The sequence below is a fragment of the Epargyreus clarus genome, unplaced genomic scaffold, assembly GCF_041222505.1.
Source record: "Epargyreus clarus isolate Ecla_fem2 unplaced genomic scaffold, WU_Ecla_fem_2.2 ptg000002l, whole genome shotgun sequence".
Taxonomy (NCBI): domain Eukaryota; kingdom Metazoa; phylum Arthropoda; class Insecta; order Lepidoptera; family Hesperiidae; genus Epargyreus; species Epargyreus clarus.
Genome location: NW_027332210.1, coordinates 5055505 through 5074972, shown reverse-complemented (window position 1 = coordinate 5074972; position 19468 = coordinate 5055505). Strand labels below are relative to the sequence as shown.

General features: G+C 34.4%; 1 protein-coding gene across 1 annotated transcript in view; it reads left to right on the top strand.

Moving 5' to 3' along the window:
* Positions 1-6016: 6016 nt before the first annotated feature.
* Positions 6017-19468, top strand: part of LOC140746421 (uncharacterized) — a 37247-nt gene continuing 23795 nt past the window's right edge. Inside the window, exon 1 of the mRNA XM_073078562.1 lies at positions 6017-6675. Coding sequence (XP_072934663.1) covers positions 6087-6675 — 589 coding nt within the window. The 5' untranslated portion in view covers positions 6017-6086. The remainder of the gene's footprint in view (positions 6676-19468) is intronic.

The following is a 19468-nucleotide window of genomic DNA, read 5'->3' as shown; positions in this document are numbered from 1 at the left end:
AACAACAAAACCCGACAGTCACTTCGCCACTCCCACAGTTTAGACGAATCTACGACACCCCATATAAAATCCGCCAAGTCGTGCTGCCGAGCGTGCCAAAGACCAAAACACGCCTTCAGATGCTCGAAAAATTGATTCGAACTTATGGTAGTACCTACGGAATCCTCCGTATGCACGTTCGTCTCGCATTTGGCCGTTTTTTTATAATATAGGAGTAGCAGACGAGCATAGAGTCCACCTGATGGTAAGTGGCTACTGCCGCCCATGGACATCTGTAATCAACCCCAGATAGGATTAGATATTCCTACCTGAGGTCGGCCATAGATGCGCCGCTACCCTTGAGGACTAAGCTGGAACGCCTCGGAAAAGTCTGTCTCCCTTACCATACCCTTCAAAACGTAACACAGCACTGCTGTTATTAGGTAGAAATAGGTGTGGCGGTGGTGCCGCCGGAGTCCAACCACAAAGGGTTCTACCACCTTAAACTGTTAAATTTGTTAAGACGTATCACTTTATTATTTTAATATTATAATGATACATCCAAAATATATTTTAACTGAGACGCAATAAATTATATTAATAGGTATTAGTAACCAGACACTCCCGTCTCATTAAAGATGACAAAAATGTCGTAAAAATGTCATCCGAATCATTTAGCCGACATTTAAGGCGAAGTTTAAATCATAAAGGATTGTAATCGTAAATCTGTGCCCAGTAGCCGGATATAAATAGATCAGATTCTCTGTGTATATTACGATTTGTACTTCATTTGCTAAAGCTTCTCTTCACGGAGAGTTATGTTTTAGCCCATGAGATATTCTAGGGCAGAGGTTCTCAAACTTCCGTAATACTGTCTCTTTTTTAAAAAAAAGCGCAATAAAAAACTAATTTTGTTTAGTTTGACTATTTTTTAAGTTAACCTCCATAAAGGTGAGAATGAAATTAAATTTTTTTAAGATGTGAAGAATGTCATTATTAAAAGTATTGATTATTTTGGAATGAAATATTTTGGCGCCTTTTGGACCTTTTTTCAGAAGCTACACCGTCACTTCTGGAAAACGTCGATTAACTCAGACAGGCACTAAAACCAAACTATCAGATTTCGTTTTAGTCTATGTGTCTCAGAGATTTTTGGATCGTCTTCCCCTTAAAAAAATAAAAGCAAAATTTAATAAATGAATTAACAATTCAAAATAAAAAAGTTAAGTCTCTACAGAACATTCTTCTACAATATTTTGTTGTCTGTTCTGACTGTCTGTCACTAATTATATTTATCTTTATTTATTTTATTTTCTGCCTGCGCCATTAATCATCATCAACCCATTACTGTCTCACTGCTGGGCTGGCCTCTCATAATGAGAAGGATTAGGCCATAGTTCACCGCGCTGGCCAAGTGCGTATTGGTAGACTTCACATATCCTTGAGTTTTTTTTTTATAAATCTCTCAGGTATGCAGGTTTCCTCACGATGTTTTCCTTCACCGTTTAGCAAGTGATCATTAATTTCTAATACGCACATAACTTTTGAGAAATCAGAAGTGCGAGCCTGGGATTTGAACCTCGGACCCCTCGATCGAGAAGCGAGTTTCATAACCACTAGGCTATCACTGCTTTTAATAAAAATATATTGCTTTGCGCCATTAATAAAAATATAAAATTCTTAACCATGAAAAACATTTAAGAAAGTCTTATCTTCATAATTAACTGGATTCGAATACATCGGAAAATGTCAATTAGCACACATTTTGCCGCGTTTGTTTTTATTTTTTGAAAAAAAATATTATGATTTATGACAGCAGTGTAACGTGACACTCGTTATGGAGGTTACAAATTGTCTATGGTTCATATTCGGATAGGCCATAATTAGGGATGGGGCGATATCGATATTCATAATTTTATTTTAAAAAAAGCAAGCGTAAAATTTATTTTATTTGACAAATATAGATTGTTAAAAAGTGCACAATTTTCATTCTGAGCTGCTTTGTAGTGAAAGGCATGTAAATAATTGTCATCCCCAATCAATCATCATCCTCTAATGTCTAAAATCCTCTCCCTCTCCTTTCTCTACGATAAAAATAAAGATAACCAATAATAAAAAAATAAAAAAATTTAGTATGCAGAAATTGTTAAAAGTCGAACTTGTATAGGCAAGACATTCAATGGATTGATTACTAATAAAGGATACAAGACAGCGCCCTTAACTGTTTCATTTAGCATTGAACAGTTAATAAAAGACAGTGATGTGAAAAAGAAATAGATACAACTTATTCTTTTATTCTCTTCGCAACTCTACAATATTCACCATTCAATTAGAGACACTTCCTTACTAATTAGGCTGAATATGACAAGTTCCAACTCTACACAAACAAAACATAACTTTAAACTCTACGACCTATGAAATAAAGAAAGAAAGAAAGAAACAAATAAGTTTCAATTTGAAATCATTTTATGTACCGTACCTATTTTGGAGGTTAGAGCTTTGAAAATAAGGGTGAAAATAAAATCTGAAATTCAAGATGTTATTTGAAGGGTGGTTAGTTTAGGAAATATTTTGGTTTTGAATTCTATTTTGACATTCGTGTTAATAGCCCACAGGTGTGGGGTGGTATTTCTGGAATGTTCTGTTAATACTTATGGCGTTAAAGTTCATATCTGTGGCATACATCATTATGGTGGATCGTAGAAAGAAACAGGAAATGGTTGTCACAGAAAACTATTATGAGTTTCTTGTTTATAGAATTAAATTAGCAAGCGAGTCCGTCTAATGGTTAGTGGCCTTACTATAAAAAAAACTAAGTTGCAAAATATCTAAGAATTCATAATGTCATTAAAAGGTGGTAGAACCCTTTGTTGCTCGACTCGCGGCACCACCGCCACACCTATTTCTGCCTCTTAACAGCAGTGTGAAACGCTGCTGTGTTCTTGCTGTGTTCTGGTTTGAAGGATGTGGTGAGGGGAGACATACTTTTCCGAGGCGTTCCAGTTTAGTCCTCAGGGGTAGCGGCGCATCTGTGGCCGACCTCAGGTAGGAATATCTAATCCTATCTGGGGTTTATTACAGATGTCCATGGGCAGCAGTAGCCACTTACCATCAGGTGGACTGCATGTTCGTCTGCTACTCCTACATTATTTAAAAAAAGGTACCTAGAGAATAACCAAATACAAAAAAAACATTTTCCTTTCATATTAATTAGGTATGTAAGAGTAGGTACCTTTTAAAAATAATACGCCCTATAAATCATAAAGCCAAATTCCATCTACCCAAGAAATTCCGTGCTATATTTGGGTTCGGCGTCGAATACCAGATCATTTGTAGGGACCACAAGAAATAACACATATGGTATCACGTTAAAAGTTTGCTAATTGATGTTTTAGGCAAAAACACTGTTAGAGAATTTTCAAGTTGTTAACTTAACGTACATGTTGGTTAATTATGTAGGTTATAATATTACATTTCTGTTAAAAATTGAATAATTAATTTAACACAATTAACTTTATTGTGTACCTTCTTATCTTATACCTATATAAAATTCTCGTGTCACAATGTTAGTTACCGTACTCCTCCGAAACGGATTTCCCGATTTTCATCAAATTTTATATGCTGAGCAGGTCTGAGAATCGGCTACTATCTATTATTCATACCCCTAATTGATAAGAGTTGTTCACCCTTAACATTTTTTTATTTATATGGCAACACAACGTTTGCCAGGTCAGCTAGTAATAATATATAGGTACGGAGGTAGAGTTTTAAGGTAAATAAAGAAACATTATTTTCTATAGCGTAAAGACTAGATTTATGAATAAAGGGTCGTTTATAGAGATTGCTGTAGAGTTCAGTGTTTATTGGAAAAATTAAAAGAAAAGTTTTATTTAATAATAAATCAAAGTTCTATAATTCGAAAATCTTGCATGCTTGAGTTACTTTTATTGAAAAACTACAAAACCTATATACTACTATAGTTATTCGTGAAAATATAGAGTCAGTAAAGAATGTTAAAGTATTTGTTTAAAATACTCACCTATGTAATTTTATTAACCTCTTTTCTTTTAAAGATATAAATAACATAACAAACAAATTATTTTTAGCCTAATCTTTTAGGAAGCATTCGTAATTTATTCCTTAGAAACAAAATTTCAGTATCAACCGCGCTTATCACTATAAAAACCTCCTTCAAAGTGTTACCAAAATACTTCGGGAAATCTATTAGAAAAACGAAACCAAACAAAAGATCTTAATGTGGTTCAAAATAAACAATTTCATATCACTTCACACTACGTTGACGCTAAAAATACAAGGGCTCCCGTCTAACCGCCCTAAGCGTCAAAACTTAGGGTGATATCATCTCCATCTCTTTCTCACTCAGGCTACACCATATCTCTATCTCGCTTCAACAGAGTCGTCACTAAATAGGTATTTAGTGTTCGGAAGGGAAGATAGTTAATTACGAAGGGTGCTGAGAAAAATTGTGAGACACCAAATATATTGATGCGTGACTTTCATGCGTATTATAAGCGCCATATAAGTTATATTTCTGTGATTTTGGCACCAAATAATTTAGTTTCGTCATAGGATTGACTGGTACGGTTTTCCGTATTAGAGTTGGGAATGATAAATGGCTTATTGTTAATCTTAGTGGCATAATTGATTTAGTAATAAGTCTTTATTAATGTTTATTCGGTTAGTTTCTTTATTAGAAATCTATTGTTTAGTTTGTTATAACACCAAATTGTATTAGTCATAAGTGTTTTTCTGTGTTCTATGAATGTATAGCATCATTGTCTTAGACGCTATGTAAAGTTTCTTTTACCTATAGCTATGTAAGAAATATCAAATGTACGTATAAATTTAGATGTTACAACTTAGGTAGGTACCTACTGCTGTCTTTAATCTATCTATAATGAAATCCAAATAGGTATTATACTTACTAACGAATATGATCGAAGTAACCACCGAAAGCCCGTAGCTTTGCGAATTGTGTAGATCGTAACTGATCTAAAGTTAGGTAACATCGGTCATGATTGACAATTTGATGGGTGACCGCTAGGCGTTTTAAGTGAATTAAAGAGCTCATTTATTTTTAAATCAAGAGACAGTTTGTTTTAAGCCTGGTTAGAGACCAAGACCATTTAATAACGCCGTTATTAATAATATATTAAAAATTTGCCAAGAAAGGATCGAAATTAAATAATTTCTAGTAGGCAGAATTAACAAATTTCTATCTTATATGTAGCGTTTTTCCATCACTAATCTGTAGGTATTGAAGCAATCCAATGGAGTATGCTCTAGACGTCTTTTGGTCTTAAAAAAACAGCATCCATAAACAGGACATAAATACGATTATAGCCACTTGGTTGTGATCGTATTTATGTTGTATAGTAGTATTTACTTAATATTTAAATGATAAATACATAAAACTAACGTAGATATATTTTATATTTAATTCGAGAAAAAAGAAAAACGCTAATGATTTGTCACATTCGTAATTGAAAGTGAACGATGGTACCACCAAACTATTGTGTAGGTAGCCAAAACATGTAGTTAGTAACACAAAATAAATAAATCACAATTTGGAGGAGCCGATGTCAGTAGTAAATCAGTCGCTAATTTGAAACGGACCCGTGCACAGCCGCCCGAAATTCAGCAAACACGCTAATCTCATAAAGGGCCCGGAGACCCTCAAAAGGATTTAACAAGCGACATTCACGACTGCTCATTATATTTTTATACTTTATACCTCTGCTGGCGCATAAAGTGCGCGATCAAAACGCGAGAGCCCCTACAAAAGGTAATTATGTTTTGATTCCTACAAAAAAAATCGAGTATCACAAAGGATACTAACGAGATAAGAGCGTGCTAAATCGCTCTCCCCTCGGCCCCCGCTCGGATCAATTCGGCCACGAACGGTCGATTGGCTGAGCGGGATGGCTTCATTTGGAAGGCGGGGCCTAAACCAGACACGCCCCTCCACCGCTCCGAGGGTCTCTACCGCGCCACGCCGGCCAGTCAACCTCCGACCGCGACCGCATGCGTACACGATCACACGATCGCGCTCATAGTGAACTGTGCTAAATGGAACTGACCGGTCAATGTTAAAGAAACAAAGATACGAGGAGCAAGAAGTGAACATGGCGATACAGAGTGTGTCGAGGTACCCGAGCAGCCCGGCGGAGGCCACCGAGCCACCGAAGACCTCGCGGATCAGCTTCAGCGTGGCTTCCATCCTCGCTGATACGAAGGCGAACCAAGTGGACGAGACCGCTGAGATGATAAGGCACCATCGTTCTATACCAGAGTCTCCATTGCGGCAGTCTCCGGGAGCGCAGCCAGAACTTCCCGGCGGCAAGTCGCTATCGCCGAGGCCTTGTTCCCAAACGCCTCCGTTGAATCTCAACGCGTCGGCGACGGTGACGTCTTCGGACGACGAGTACGAAGACTCAGTGAATCAGGAAGATTCAATAGTTGATGTTGAGGACCTCCAGAATGGAGTGGCGAGTGACGATGAAGACAGAACGTCTACTGATAAGGAAAGACTGGGGCCGATCAGGCCGACTCCCTTCAGCGCGCTGGCTGCGGCGGCGGCGGCGTACCACGGGCTAGGGTGGCCGGGCCCTCCCTCTGTTGTACCTTCGTTTGGTCCTCTCTTCCAATCGCATTTTCCCGTTGGACATATAACAGGTTAGTCTTATTTTCTTTTCTTTTATCTTTTTGTTTCGTTTGTTCTATGTTGGTAGAGCATGGTAGCGCTACTTTATTTTTAGAGATATTTTGTTATGGTTAATAATTTGAAGCAATTATTTTTTTAACTTTTAGGTAAAATCAATATAGGCATAAAGTATTTTCCCTCAGTGTAGAGTCGTGTAGAGTCAGCTCTATCAAAATGCTTTAAGCTTTTGATAATTTCGTTGCGTAACAAATATTCCTCTAATTAAATAAGTGCTGTAACCAAATGTAGCATAATAATTAATTTCTATTATGTACGTTTTTATATTTGTTTTAAATAGGTAGTTAAGTAGATAACACGAGCGATAATTAAAATAACCAATTAAATATTTTACCTAATTAGTGGATATTTTTTACGATGAAATTATTTTCGTTATTACATTATTTTTTATTTTAATTAAGTATAAATGTACTTGTTTTTGAATTAATTAACTATTAAGAGAACACTAGTCTTTTCTGATTCGTAACTTAAATGTTATTTTTTGTTGATAGCAATTACCTTTTTTATTTATTTTAAGTTGTAGTTTTTCATCATTAAGAAATATTTTATTTATGTAACGTATTTATTACTGGCGATTAAATCACCTTTTTTTGTTAAAATAATGTTTTAATTTTCGGTTTTTATTCGCTATTCTTTTAGAATATTTTTTTAATATCTGCAATAATTATAAAATTCATTATAATAAAACTGATTACAAATTAGATTATATTGTTATATAACGACTAATAATTGTATGAATATACAAAATCAAAATACGAAAATCAATTTTATTTCCAATTAACATTATATTAATTATATACGTACCTACTAGTATTTAGATATAACAGTATTATTTTTATAGTGCGTTAACTTACTGTTGGGGTTTTAGCAATAATTTTCATTTCATAATTATCATGTTAAAGAAACACTTTTTTAAATAATTAAAACATAGTAATGTTATTACCTGCCTACTGATTTCTGCATATACATAATATTATTAGATAGGTCTTATATAACACAAGAAGACAAATACCAAAGTACAGCTACTTTAAAAACATAATTGTTTTACGAAGAGATACTTAGGAGGTATCTAATACCTCAAACTCAAATGATTTACCATGAATCAACTAAAAATGCTATTTTTAGCGAGACCCCATTTCTAAAACCACAATAACAACGTGTTCAAATACCTAATCCATTTATTATATTAGGTAATATATCTATGAATATTTTCAACGGGTGTTTTAACAATCGAATGTTAAATTTGCCACTTTGTGGTAACATTATCGTTGTGGTAACCGCAGTCAACACGGGAAAAATAACCGTCACTCATCACTTCGGTGGTCATAATTAGGTATTAATGTTAATTGGTACATTCATGGACTAATTTGATGAAAAGATATTTTATTTGGTACCACGATATACGGTAATTATTTCATGTTTAATTAGGTGGTTAGTAGTTCTTAATTAGAAGTTCACACATAGTTTTGTTTTTCAGTTTAATTATTTTGTAGGCACTGTAGATAATTATATACCTACACATCATTTTTTTATAATATAGGAGTAGCAGACGAGCATACAGTCCACCTGATGGTAAGTGGCTACTGCCGCCCATGGACATCTGTAATCAACCCCAGATAGGATTAGACATTCCTACCTGAGGTCGGCCACAGATGTGCCGCTACCCCTGAGGACTAAGCTGGAACGCCTCGCCCTTACCACACCCTTCAAACCAGAACACAGCAGCGCCTTAACACTGTTGTTATTAGGTAGAAATAGGTGTGGCGGTGTTGTCGCCGGAGTCGAACCACAAAGGGTTCTACCACCTTCATATAATATATTCTAATGTAACTTAATTGTACGTTTCAAATAATTGTACCGTTAAAGCCCATTTATAAGCACCCCATGCTTGATTTATTACTTTTTCGTTAAGAAACGATTATGGAAGTCTACAACAACGTTGTTGTTTATTCAATCGTTATATTTTTGAATCTTTGCTACTCCCAATAAAGTAAATTTGACAATGTCTACTATGAAGAAATAGTCAAATTACAATCTTTGTCGGGACAGTCCGCTTAAAACTGCTATTCCGCTCTGAATATAGAAATGAATCGCGTCGCCATGGTATTCATTGTAAGACTAAAACTGCTCGCAACAACTTCAGAGCGGACTAGCAATTAATAGATTGATCATCATCAACCCACTATTGTCCCACTCCTGGGCACGGGTCTCCTCTCAGAATGAGAAGGATTAGGCCATAGTCCACCGCGCTGACCAAGTGCGTATTGATAGACTTCACATACCTTTTAACACGATTTTTTTTATAAATCTCTCAGGTGTGCAGGTTTCCTCACGATGTTTTCCTTCACCGTTTAGCAAGTGATAATTAATTTCTAATACGCACATAACTTTGAAAAATCAGAGGTGCATGCCTGGGATTTGAACCTCGGACCTCTCGATCGAAAGGCCGAGTTTCTTAACCATTAGGCTATCACTGCATTTCTAGAATAGATTGATAAGTACTGATAGATTGATTAGGTATTGATTGGCAGGTCTGTGTTTCAAACATTCTTTGCAAAAAATTGCAAAAGCAGACAATTTGTGAGTTATTATTATGAAATGAATAAATATTTTCCTAATTTTATGAATAGGTAGGTAGGTAATGACTAATTTTCCACGAAATGGAATCTCGGAAATTACTCTCTGTAATTATTATTTAATTAAATAATTTTAAATGTATCATCAATTAATAGTTTCCTCCTTATTGTTTTCGATGCAATAATATTAACTTATAGGTATATACTTTACTATTTGTCTCATTTAAAACACATCTAGCATAATAAAAAGGTTTAAGATTGAAGACTGCACTAAAAATATCGTTATATGGGCTACATAGTAATATCAATTGTGTGTTTTATGAAGGTGGTAGAACCCTTTGTGGTTCGACTCCGGCGGCATCACCGCCACACCTATTTCTACCTAATAACAGCAGTGTTAGTCGCTGCTGTGTTCTGGTTTGAAGGGTGTGGTAAGGGAGACAGACTTTTCCGAAGGGTTCCAGCTTAGTCCTTAGAGGTAGCGGTGCATCTGTGGCCGACTTCAGGTAGGAATATCTAATCCTATCTGGGGTTGATTACAGATGTCCATGGGGGGCAGTAGCCACTTAACATCAGGTGGACAACATGCTCGTCTGCTACTCCTATATTATATTAAAAAAATAGATATCTTGTTTTTGTCGAATACTTTATTTTTGTTTTTTGGTGGGTGGAGGGTGGGGCCATATATTGTATTGAGTTGAGTTGTTGCGATCTTTCCTAGGAACCTAATCATTATTAGTTCGTCACCTTACATTCTATTTTCATAAAAATATTATGTAGGGCGCCCTACTAAATGTCATTGTAATGATTCAGTGACATCACAACAATAATACCTATTTTTACTATGAATTCATTTCACAATCAGTTTTTAATTGTATTTTGTTTTAAATCGATCAATCAAATAATTTATTTGCTCAAATATTAACGTGTTTTATATAAATTTTGAATTATAAAATAATTACGTTAATAGTAATAATATTGTCTTGTTACGTTAAGTTTTACTAATAAGATCCTATTAAATATTATTATATAAATTATTTTTAAAATATCTGCTAATAAATATCTATTAATAGGTATTTCGTATTAAATGTTTAATTCAATTAATTATAATATTGCTTATCCTCTAAAATTAACATGGTTTCTGGGAATTATTTGGCTCATTATATATAAGCTATACCTAATACCCTAATACCCTTTCAATATAAATAAACCATAATTATGTAGGAAAATAAGTAATTAATTTAATGACATAATTGACATCGCAAACAAATACGTCATGCCGTATATGTAAATATGTCTTATTATTGTTATTGGGAAGTACTTACCATACGGAAAATAAGAGATTAAATGTGTTGGTTACGTAATTAATATTAAAATTTTATTTGCGTGTGAATTGGAGCAAACAATAAAACGTATTGAATTAAATTGAAGACTGTTATATATTAGTGTAATTACTTCAAATTCACGTTGAAACATATTTAATATGACACTAAAATTAAGTTTGGTTGATTTAAAATCTAGGAATCTATAAAATATACTTACTATAAGAAACTATACCTAAATATGTATATCAGAATTATAAAGTTCAAAAATAAGTAAATTATGTGCAAAAGATTAGTAGGATAACTAACTTAATTACATACAATTTTACATAAATAATTAGGTAAAAAAGCATTGTGCACACTAACAATCATTAAAAAAATAATATCCGAATACCCATAAAAATAAATAGCAATTATTTATCTATATCATTTTATATTAAAAAAAAAAAACAAAACAATTTCGTCTGCGTGACACAATGTTCAACATTCTAAATTTGAATCGATAAAGGTAAGTACCCACTCGCGAAACAGAGGCCCGAAATCCCAGCTAACCCTTGAAACCGGTTCAGAAAACAAACAAGTAGGGGCAAGTAAGCCGTACATAAATAACGGATCTGTCCGAATGCGAAAACAATATCCAGGCTAAACAAGATGGCGGCAACATGGCCGCGTTTGCATAAATACCTCAACAGCTGTAATGTTGTAACTTTATAATCTGTTCACTTTTGACGGGGCTGTTTGAAGTGTTGAAAGCGGTTTTAATAATATATTGAGATATGTATTTCTTTAGTTTAAAATGAAATATTGGAAAGTTATTAATTAAAAATTGAAATATTTTTTATTTATTTTGATATAACAGAATTAGTAAATGAGTTGCTTATTTATATTTAATAGAAAATTAACAAAACACGTGTCTAATAATTGAAACCTTAATAAGTTACGACAATGTTGTCATAATTTTATGACGCCATTTTGAAAATAGATAATTAAGAATATTAAATATGAGGGTAATTTTTAAAATTACCAGTAGGTAGAAACATTTACCTAATGAGACATTTATTAGAGCCAAAAAACAATTAGCGAAAACATCGTAAAATTAAAAAATAAATAAATATGTATGATTCTAAATGTCTATAACCGTACCCTTAGTTTATACAATAAAGCTATTTCTAGATAGACTCAAAGCAATTTTGCGTTAGAATAATTCATAGACCAAGATAAAGCATAGACTAACAGGCGTAGGGCGGGGCAATAGATTAATGTTCATTAGTTGTGCTAACTATACCATTTGTCATAGTTGTCTCTGGTTTATTGTCTATCGTCTTGTAATGGCGTCTCTTTAGAAATGTTGATTGTCTATACATAGATTTATAATCTTTATAAAATGTAGAGCATAATAATTCTGTTGGAGGTAATTGTAGGTTTTTTAAGTTTGAATATCTCTAAATCTACTTCGTAGTTGTATTTCTTCCGTATTATATATTTTTTTGATTGAAGTACCAAATCGAGTATGGTTTATTTATTGGTAAAGGGCAGGCAATTAGCAGTGATAGCCTAGTGGTTAAGAAACCCGGCCTCTCGATCGAGGGGTCCGAGGTTCAAATCCCAGGCACGCACCTCTGATTTTTCGAAGTTATGTGCGTAGCAGAAATTAATTATCACTTGCTTAAACGGTGCAGGAAAACATCGTGAGGAAACCTGCATACCTGAGAGATTTATAAAAAAAAAACAATCTCAAGGGTATGTGAAGTTTACCAATACGCACTTGGCCAGCGCGGTGGACTATGGCCTAATCCTTCCCATTATGAGAGGAGACCCGTGCCCAGAAGTGAGACAGTAATGGGTTGATGATAAAAAGGCTACTACTACCAATCTCGTACTCGTCGAATTGAGACACACTGAAAATCAGTGGCCGTGGTTCGCCGCGGTGAGGCTGAGTGTGGACCCTTTTGTTAAATTTTACTGCAGCAATGTTCTGATTTTAAAGTTATGTTTACTATTACCATAGATTAGTAAAGATACTTCGCCGCCTTAAAATTGAATGAAGCCACAAACGGCTTATTAGTAAGTTCTTTTTTTGAATTCTTGACAAATAAAAACATTTTTAGAGAAAAATTACGAATAAATAACTAATACTGCGTTATTTACATAATAAATAAATAATTATTTCAAATATTTTAGGGACATTTTAGCACGGAGACGTGGCAAAACTTTTTTACGCAACTATTTCAATTCTCAAGACTGGGTACATTTTCTTGTTAGGAGTGAGTAATCTTTACTAATCTATGACTATTATATGTCACATAATGTTGTAGTAATTTTTACAAATAAATATATCTTTCTTTCTTTCAATAGATTAGAATTTCAGTTCTATATAAGGTTCCCCATAGTTGCGTTCCTACACTTGAGTAGGTACCAAGTTCCAATGCCTCATGTATCTTTTCCTTACTACTTATTTCGAATACTCCTACTCGAAAGATAAAATAACTTATATCTATTAAAGATGAATAAAAATATCTATCCTTTATTTTATAATATAAACCCCGTTATTCAAACTCAACCTGTTGATGTTTTGCTCACAAAGTTTCAAATTTGCTAATTATCACATTTAACAAAAAGTCACGTTCCGATCTTTGGTAGAAAAAATGGATGGATTGTTTACTAATACCATCTAATGACGTCGAAGTTAAATGTTATGATAGTTAAATGTCCAAGAATTTTCATTTGTTATTGTTTTAGAATTACTAGACATTTTGAAATCTCTGGCCTTACTAACTGAAATGTTAAATAAATCATTCTTTTTATTGGGTACTTTAGAAATATTTTATTCGCAAACTAAATATTTTGTTGCAATATTCACTAGTTGATGTTTCTTCATAAATCACACATAAAGAAGCTGTGTTCAATGTATTTAGCGCAATTTATTACCGCTAATGCTAGCGAGTACAGTCAATAGCAAAATTTAACAAGATGCCTACTACGAATTAGGCTTTTCATTTGAAAGCTATCAATAATTTTCCGACTACATTTTTGTAATGCATATTTGTTTCGTGCAAACTATTTTATCCATCGGTTATTTTAATTAACTATATTTTAATGTAGGTATACATTTTTTTGGAACTCTATTCTTACTCTCTCTCTCTCTCTCTTTCATATATTTCGATGAAAAACGAATAACGTAAATGATCTATAGAAAACATAAATTATGAAAAAATATCGCTATAAATTTTGGCTTTGTGAATAAAAATAATCATATATTTTTCTGACGTTTATCAAGTTGTGCTTAGATTCAGTCACGTAGGTACATTAGTTTTTGCGGCCGACTGTACCTCTTTCAATTATGATATCATTGGCGCAGTGATTCATGGAACTTTCGATGTCTGACGAAACATCTACTTCACGTTGACCCACATAGTCGCGTATATACGTTAATATGATTATAGTATACACACAAATTCCTTAGAAAATTGCGGATAAATCCTACGAATTAGGTATGTGTCAGATATATAAGCAAAAAGAAGTAATCAACCCCAGGTAGGATTAGATATTCCTACCTGAGGTCGGCCACAGATGCGTCGCTACCCCTGAGGACTAAGCTGGAATGCGTCGGAAAAGTATGTCTCCCTTACCACACCCTTCAAAACGGAACTCAGCGGCGCTTAACACTGCTCTTATTAGGCAGAAATAGGTGTGGCGGTGGTGTCGCCGGAGTCGAACCACAAAAGGTTCTACCACTTTCTCACTCACTTAACATCTGGTGGACTGCATCCGCTTTTGTTACGTCATTACAAAAAATAGAGTAGAATAGCGTTGAATTTCCATTTTATTTTATAAAAATCGTTTCTATTCCTTTCGTATTCTTCGTAACACGAATGTAAAGTTTCGCGTGCGATCAGTCCTCACTACTACACGGTTATTCAATTACCCGCTAATCGTTAGCTACGCCCTTTTAACTGGTAGCCACGTAGCATACAATCGAATTAAAATGTTTTTTTTTACAGGGAAAGAACTTGCAAAAAATATTTTTTTAAGTTTTTAAGCCCTATTTTTTTCAGTTTCAAAAAAATCATGTTTTGCCCTAGATAAATATGGGGGTTGATTACAGGTATCGAAGGGTGGCAGTAGCCACCTACCATCAGGTGGACTATATGCTCGTTTGATCCGAGACTTTCCAACTCAATCCTGAGGTATAGCAACGCATTTGTTATATTCCACGTAAAACTGCTAGTCTGCTCTGAATATAGAAATGAATCGCGTCGCCATAGCAAATTGTATGACTACACCTGCTCGCAACAACTTCAGAGCGGACTAGCAGTTTGGCGATAAGTACACCAGCCAGTAAGAATCTATAATCTTATCTGAGATTCATTACAGATGCCCATGAGGGCTGTAGCCACTAACCATCAGGTGAACTGCCCGTTAGCTACTTCGATATGATAAAAATACCCAAACCGGATGAAGGCGTGATATAAACAAATAAACCGCGCTAATATCTCCATGTAGGACATTCTCGGAGGCACTAACGGGCGTGTTGGAGGCTTTTACGCTAACCGAATGTTAGAGGGACACGCGACGTAAGGCTCGATTATGTTACCATGAACAAAGACTGTTTGCTTGTTGTAAGTATATGTGAGTTGTTTAGTACCTAATCAGTCTGCCAATCTGCAAATAGAAAGCATTGTAGAGTATAGTCTAAACTGTTCTGAGGGGAGATCTGTGAAAGTATCCTTATTATGAGCTTTAACGTTTTTATAAAAATGACTGTTTTTGTAAAAACGTAATTTATTTACGTATTTGCCCATACATTTCCAATCAGCGCCCCCAGCGGACTGTATCAGAACTGATTGGAAATTGATGGGAAATACGTAAACAAATACAAAATAGTAATTTTTGTAAAAACGTAAAAACTCACACTAAGGGTACAGAAATCTTTAATAATGATTTGGTATTCTTATATAGTTATGTGCAATTTGTTTTAAGGTTGTAGAACCCTTTGTAGTTTGACTAAGGAGGCACCAATTATTTACCTATTTATTTCTCCTTTTATACGATGTATTTAGTTATGGTATGATAGAGACACGGGGTATTTCAATTTAGTCCTTATGAATAACAACGTATTTGGGACATATGGTAGAATTTAGCCAAATTTCAATTAGATTTCAAGGATACCTACAGAAGAATTTAACTTGATAGATATAAATACTTTTGCTTAATTTCCTTGAAGCTGATCGCAGATGTCTAGGGGCGTCAGTTACTGACTGATTAGTTAAACTGCATCCTGGTACTTCTATCAGTTATATGAAAACATACTTCGAAATTGTAAATTATGATTAAAAAATATATTTTTAGGGATGTTCTCCCTAAAAAGTTGTATGAGCTAAAATACCAATAGATAGTTTGCAGGTTAAGTACAGTATATCATATACAATTTACATTTTTAAAGCCAACAAGAGTCATAAAGAATTATCTTTTCTATGGTGTAGGTAAACTACAAATGGCGCTATACATAGGCATATCATTACCGTCGGCGCTTTTGAAAAACATAAAAAACAGCGCGCTATAAGCATGCTTATTTGCAACGATTACCATAAAAGTACTCAATAAATGTATTAAAAATTAGAAATAATTGACTAAAACTGAAGCAGTTCGTGTTAGGCAGCCATTACTGTGCGGTAGCATGCGACGGTGGTTTTTTAAACCTATTGTTTTTAGGGTTCCGTACCCAAAGGGTAAAAACGGAAACCGTAATAGGTTTCCGTTTTTAGAGTCTGTTTGTCTGTCTGTCTGGCCGTCTGTGCGTCTGTCTGTCTGTCTGTCCGTATGTCCGTCTGTGCGTCTATCCATCTGTCCGACTATCACAGGGCTCTATCTTCTGAACCGTAATAGAAAGACAATTAAATTTTTTAAAGAGAATGTATAAAGGTGGCCGCTGTAACAACAAATACTAAATAAAAAAGTTGAAAATAAAATAAATGAGGATTGCTATACAAGAAACCGCTATTTCTCGACGTTTTTCGCTTTATCTATTGAATCGTAATAGATAGACAGTTTAAATTTCCACTATGTATTTACTTTAGTGGTACATACATACATACATAAATACTAAAAATAAAAAATATATGAAAATGTTGGTGGTACGGAACCCGGTGGTGCGCGTTGGACTTGCACTTGGCCAATTATTTAAACCTATTGTTTTTTCTAGATAGGTGCTTTAATGCAAATTGTAAGTTTTTGTTTCGATGCAAATAAATAGAAAATTATTTCTATTAACGGCTTACGATTAAAAATGTCAACGAAACCTTTGTAGGTTTGCGTTTAATTTATTATTGAGGTTCGTATTGGACTGGGTTTTGCATGCAGTTTTATAGGTGGATGTTGATTTCTTTTTATAATATAGGAGTAGCAGACGAGCATGCAGTCCACCTGATGGTAAGTGGCTACTGCCGCCCATGGACATCTGTAATGAACCCCAGATAGGATTAGATATTCCTACCTGAGGTCGGCCATAGATGCGCCGCTACCCCTAAGGACTAAGCAGGAAACTCTTGGAAAAGTATGTCTCCCTTACCACACCCTTCAAAGCGGAACACAGTCAGCGCCTGACACTGCTGTTATTAGGCAGAAATAGGTGTGGCGGTGTTGCCGCCGGAGTCGAACCACAAAGGGTTCTACCACCTTCAAAATAAAAAGTAATATAATAAAATTTAAATAATAGTCACTGTTTCGTGTTTATACATAGCTTAAGCCAGGTACGCACCTCTGATTTTTCAAAAGTTATGTGCGTATTAGAAATTAATTATCACTTGCTAAACGGTGAAGGAAAACATCGTGAGGAAACCTGCATACCTGAGAGATACATAAAAAAAATCTCAAAGGTATGTGAAGTCTACCAATACGCACTTGGCCAGCGCGGTGGACTATGGTCTAATCCTTCTCATTCTGAGAGGAGACCCGTGCGCAGCAGTGGGACAGTAATGGGTTGTTGATGATATACTAAGTATACACTTCAAAGTAGAAATTTAAATATTCGCAACTTTAAGAGTGTACCATACAAAAGAACCCATACTAAGAACCTTCGTACACCTCACAAGTATCAAGCTATCTGGGTCGAAATCGATCCACGTACGCTGTGGTTCGACCACTGAAAAATAAAACGTAATGGAACAGGTTCTTATCGACGCTCAAATAGGGTTGTCACCACTTTTCGGATGTTCACAGTATTTTTCAGAAGAAAATCTTGGTACATGTTATGTTTTTGATTTTTATGTTTAGTTATGTTTTGTTTTTGATTTTTATAAAAAGCACACGTATGTTTTTGCCCGTGATAAAATTGTTATAAATAAAATTATAAGAAAATAAATATCGCAAAAAACTGAATTATTTACTGAAATATTAAGTAAAAGTAGGTACTTACTGTAGATGGGTACCTTTAGATGTTTCCACCTAGAAAGAATTTAAGTCCGATAAATAGCGCTATTCTCGGGATCTAATAATTTTGTGACAATACAATGTGAGCCAGAGCCAATACACAAGTATTAGGAGTAGTAGTACTATTGGGTATAACTGACACTATTATGTGTATGTGTAGAGCAGTACCTACCCTTAGTAGGTATGAGTTTTTACGTTTGCTCGAAAACGTTCAACGTTTACGAATTCGCTCATAAAGTGACCCCATGGACCGTATCGTGACTAAAACCCTTAGTATGACTGTTTTTGTAAAATGACTGTTTTTGTATTTGTCTACGTATTTGCCCATACATTTCCAATTAGCACCCCTAGCGGACTGTATCAGAACTGATTGGAAATGTATGGAAAATAGGTAAACAAATACAAAAACAGTCATTTTTGTAAGAACGTACAAACCCATGCTAAGGGTACAGATGTAGGTACATATAGTACCTATAGTCGGTAGCCCTACGCACAATAGCCGTCGATACTGCAGTTAAAGACCACAATATGCGTTAATGCGACTATTACTACTTTTTTATTGTTTACGACCGTTAAGTTGCGTACCCACTGTCCGTTATGTAAATATTGTTGAGATTTAATATTCGGTTATTGTATAATTATTTTAATTAAAGCATTCTAAAGTATTATGGAGATGGATGCAGTTTACTTAATTAAATTTCGTATTAATTTAGGACGAGCCATATATTCCTATCTAGAGGTACCTACATATTTTTATTAATAATTGAGATGGTGAAGTGAAGAGTATGATCAATATAAAACCGTACATCAAATTTTATTGTACTTTTTCCATGCGAATTTTTATGCGGTTAAAATGTTAGAATTTTTATTCACATTTAAATGTAGTTTTCTAAATATATTATACTTATTTAATCATTTCAACGTGTTGGAAACATTTATAAATTTCTTGTAAGTAGTATAATATAAATAAAATGTATCTGGTTTTAAAAGATAAGGCACAGAGTCCTTTCTAAAGTACAATACAGCAGCCTAGTAATCCCTCATAAGTTGCAATGTTTCACTTAGATATAATTATAAAGGTGTATTATATTATGATTGAAACAGATATTTCTTAAGATGATTGTACATTTTAAATGATAATATTTAATTAAGTATCGGATCGTAGGTTTTTAACTGTGCTTTTTAAAGAACAAAAGTATAGTGTGTAATCAACCTAATAGCCACGAAGGTTGAATAGTAATAGAAAAAGGGAATATGGATTCGATTTAATAATTATTGCTTGTACCTTTATCAGTGCTGCTCCATCGCACTGGCTAATGGTTTCAATGAAAGATTCTTTCTAATTACGTACCAATTACTTGATAATGCTACTAGTATTGCGGTGTGATTGAGAATCGTTGATTGGGTAAGTTGTTATGAGA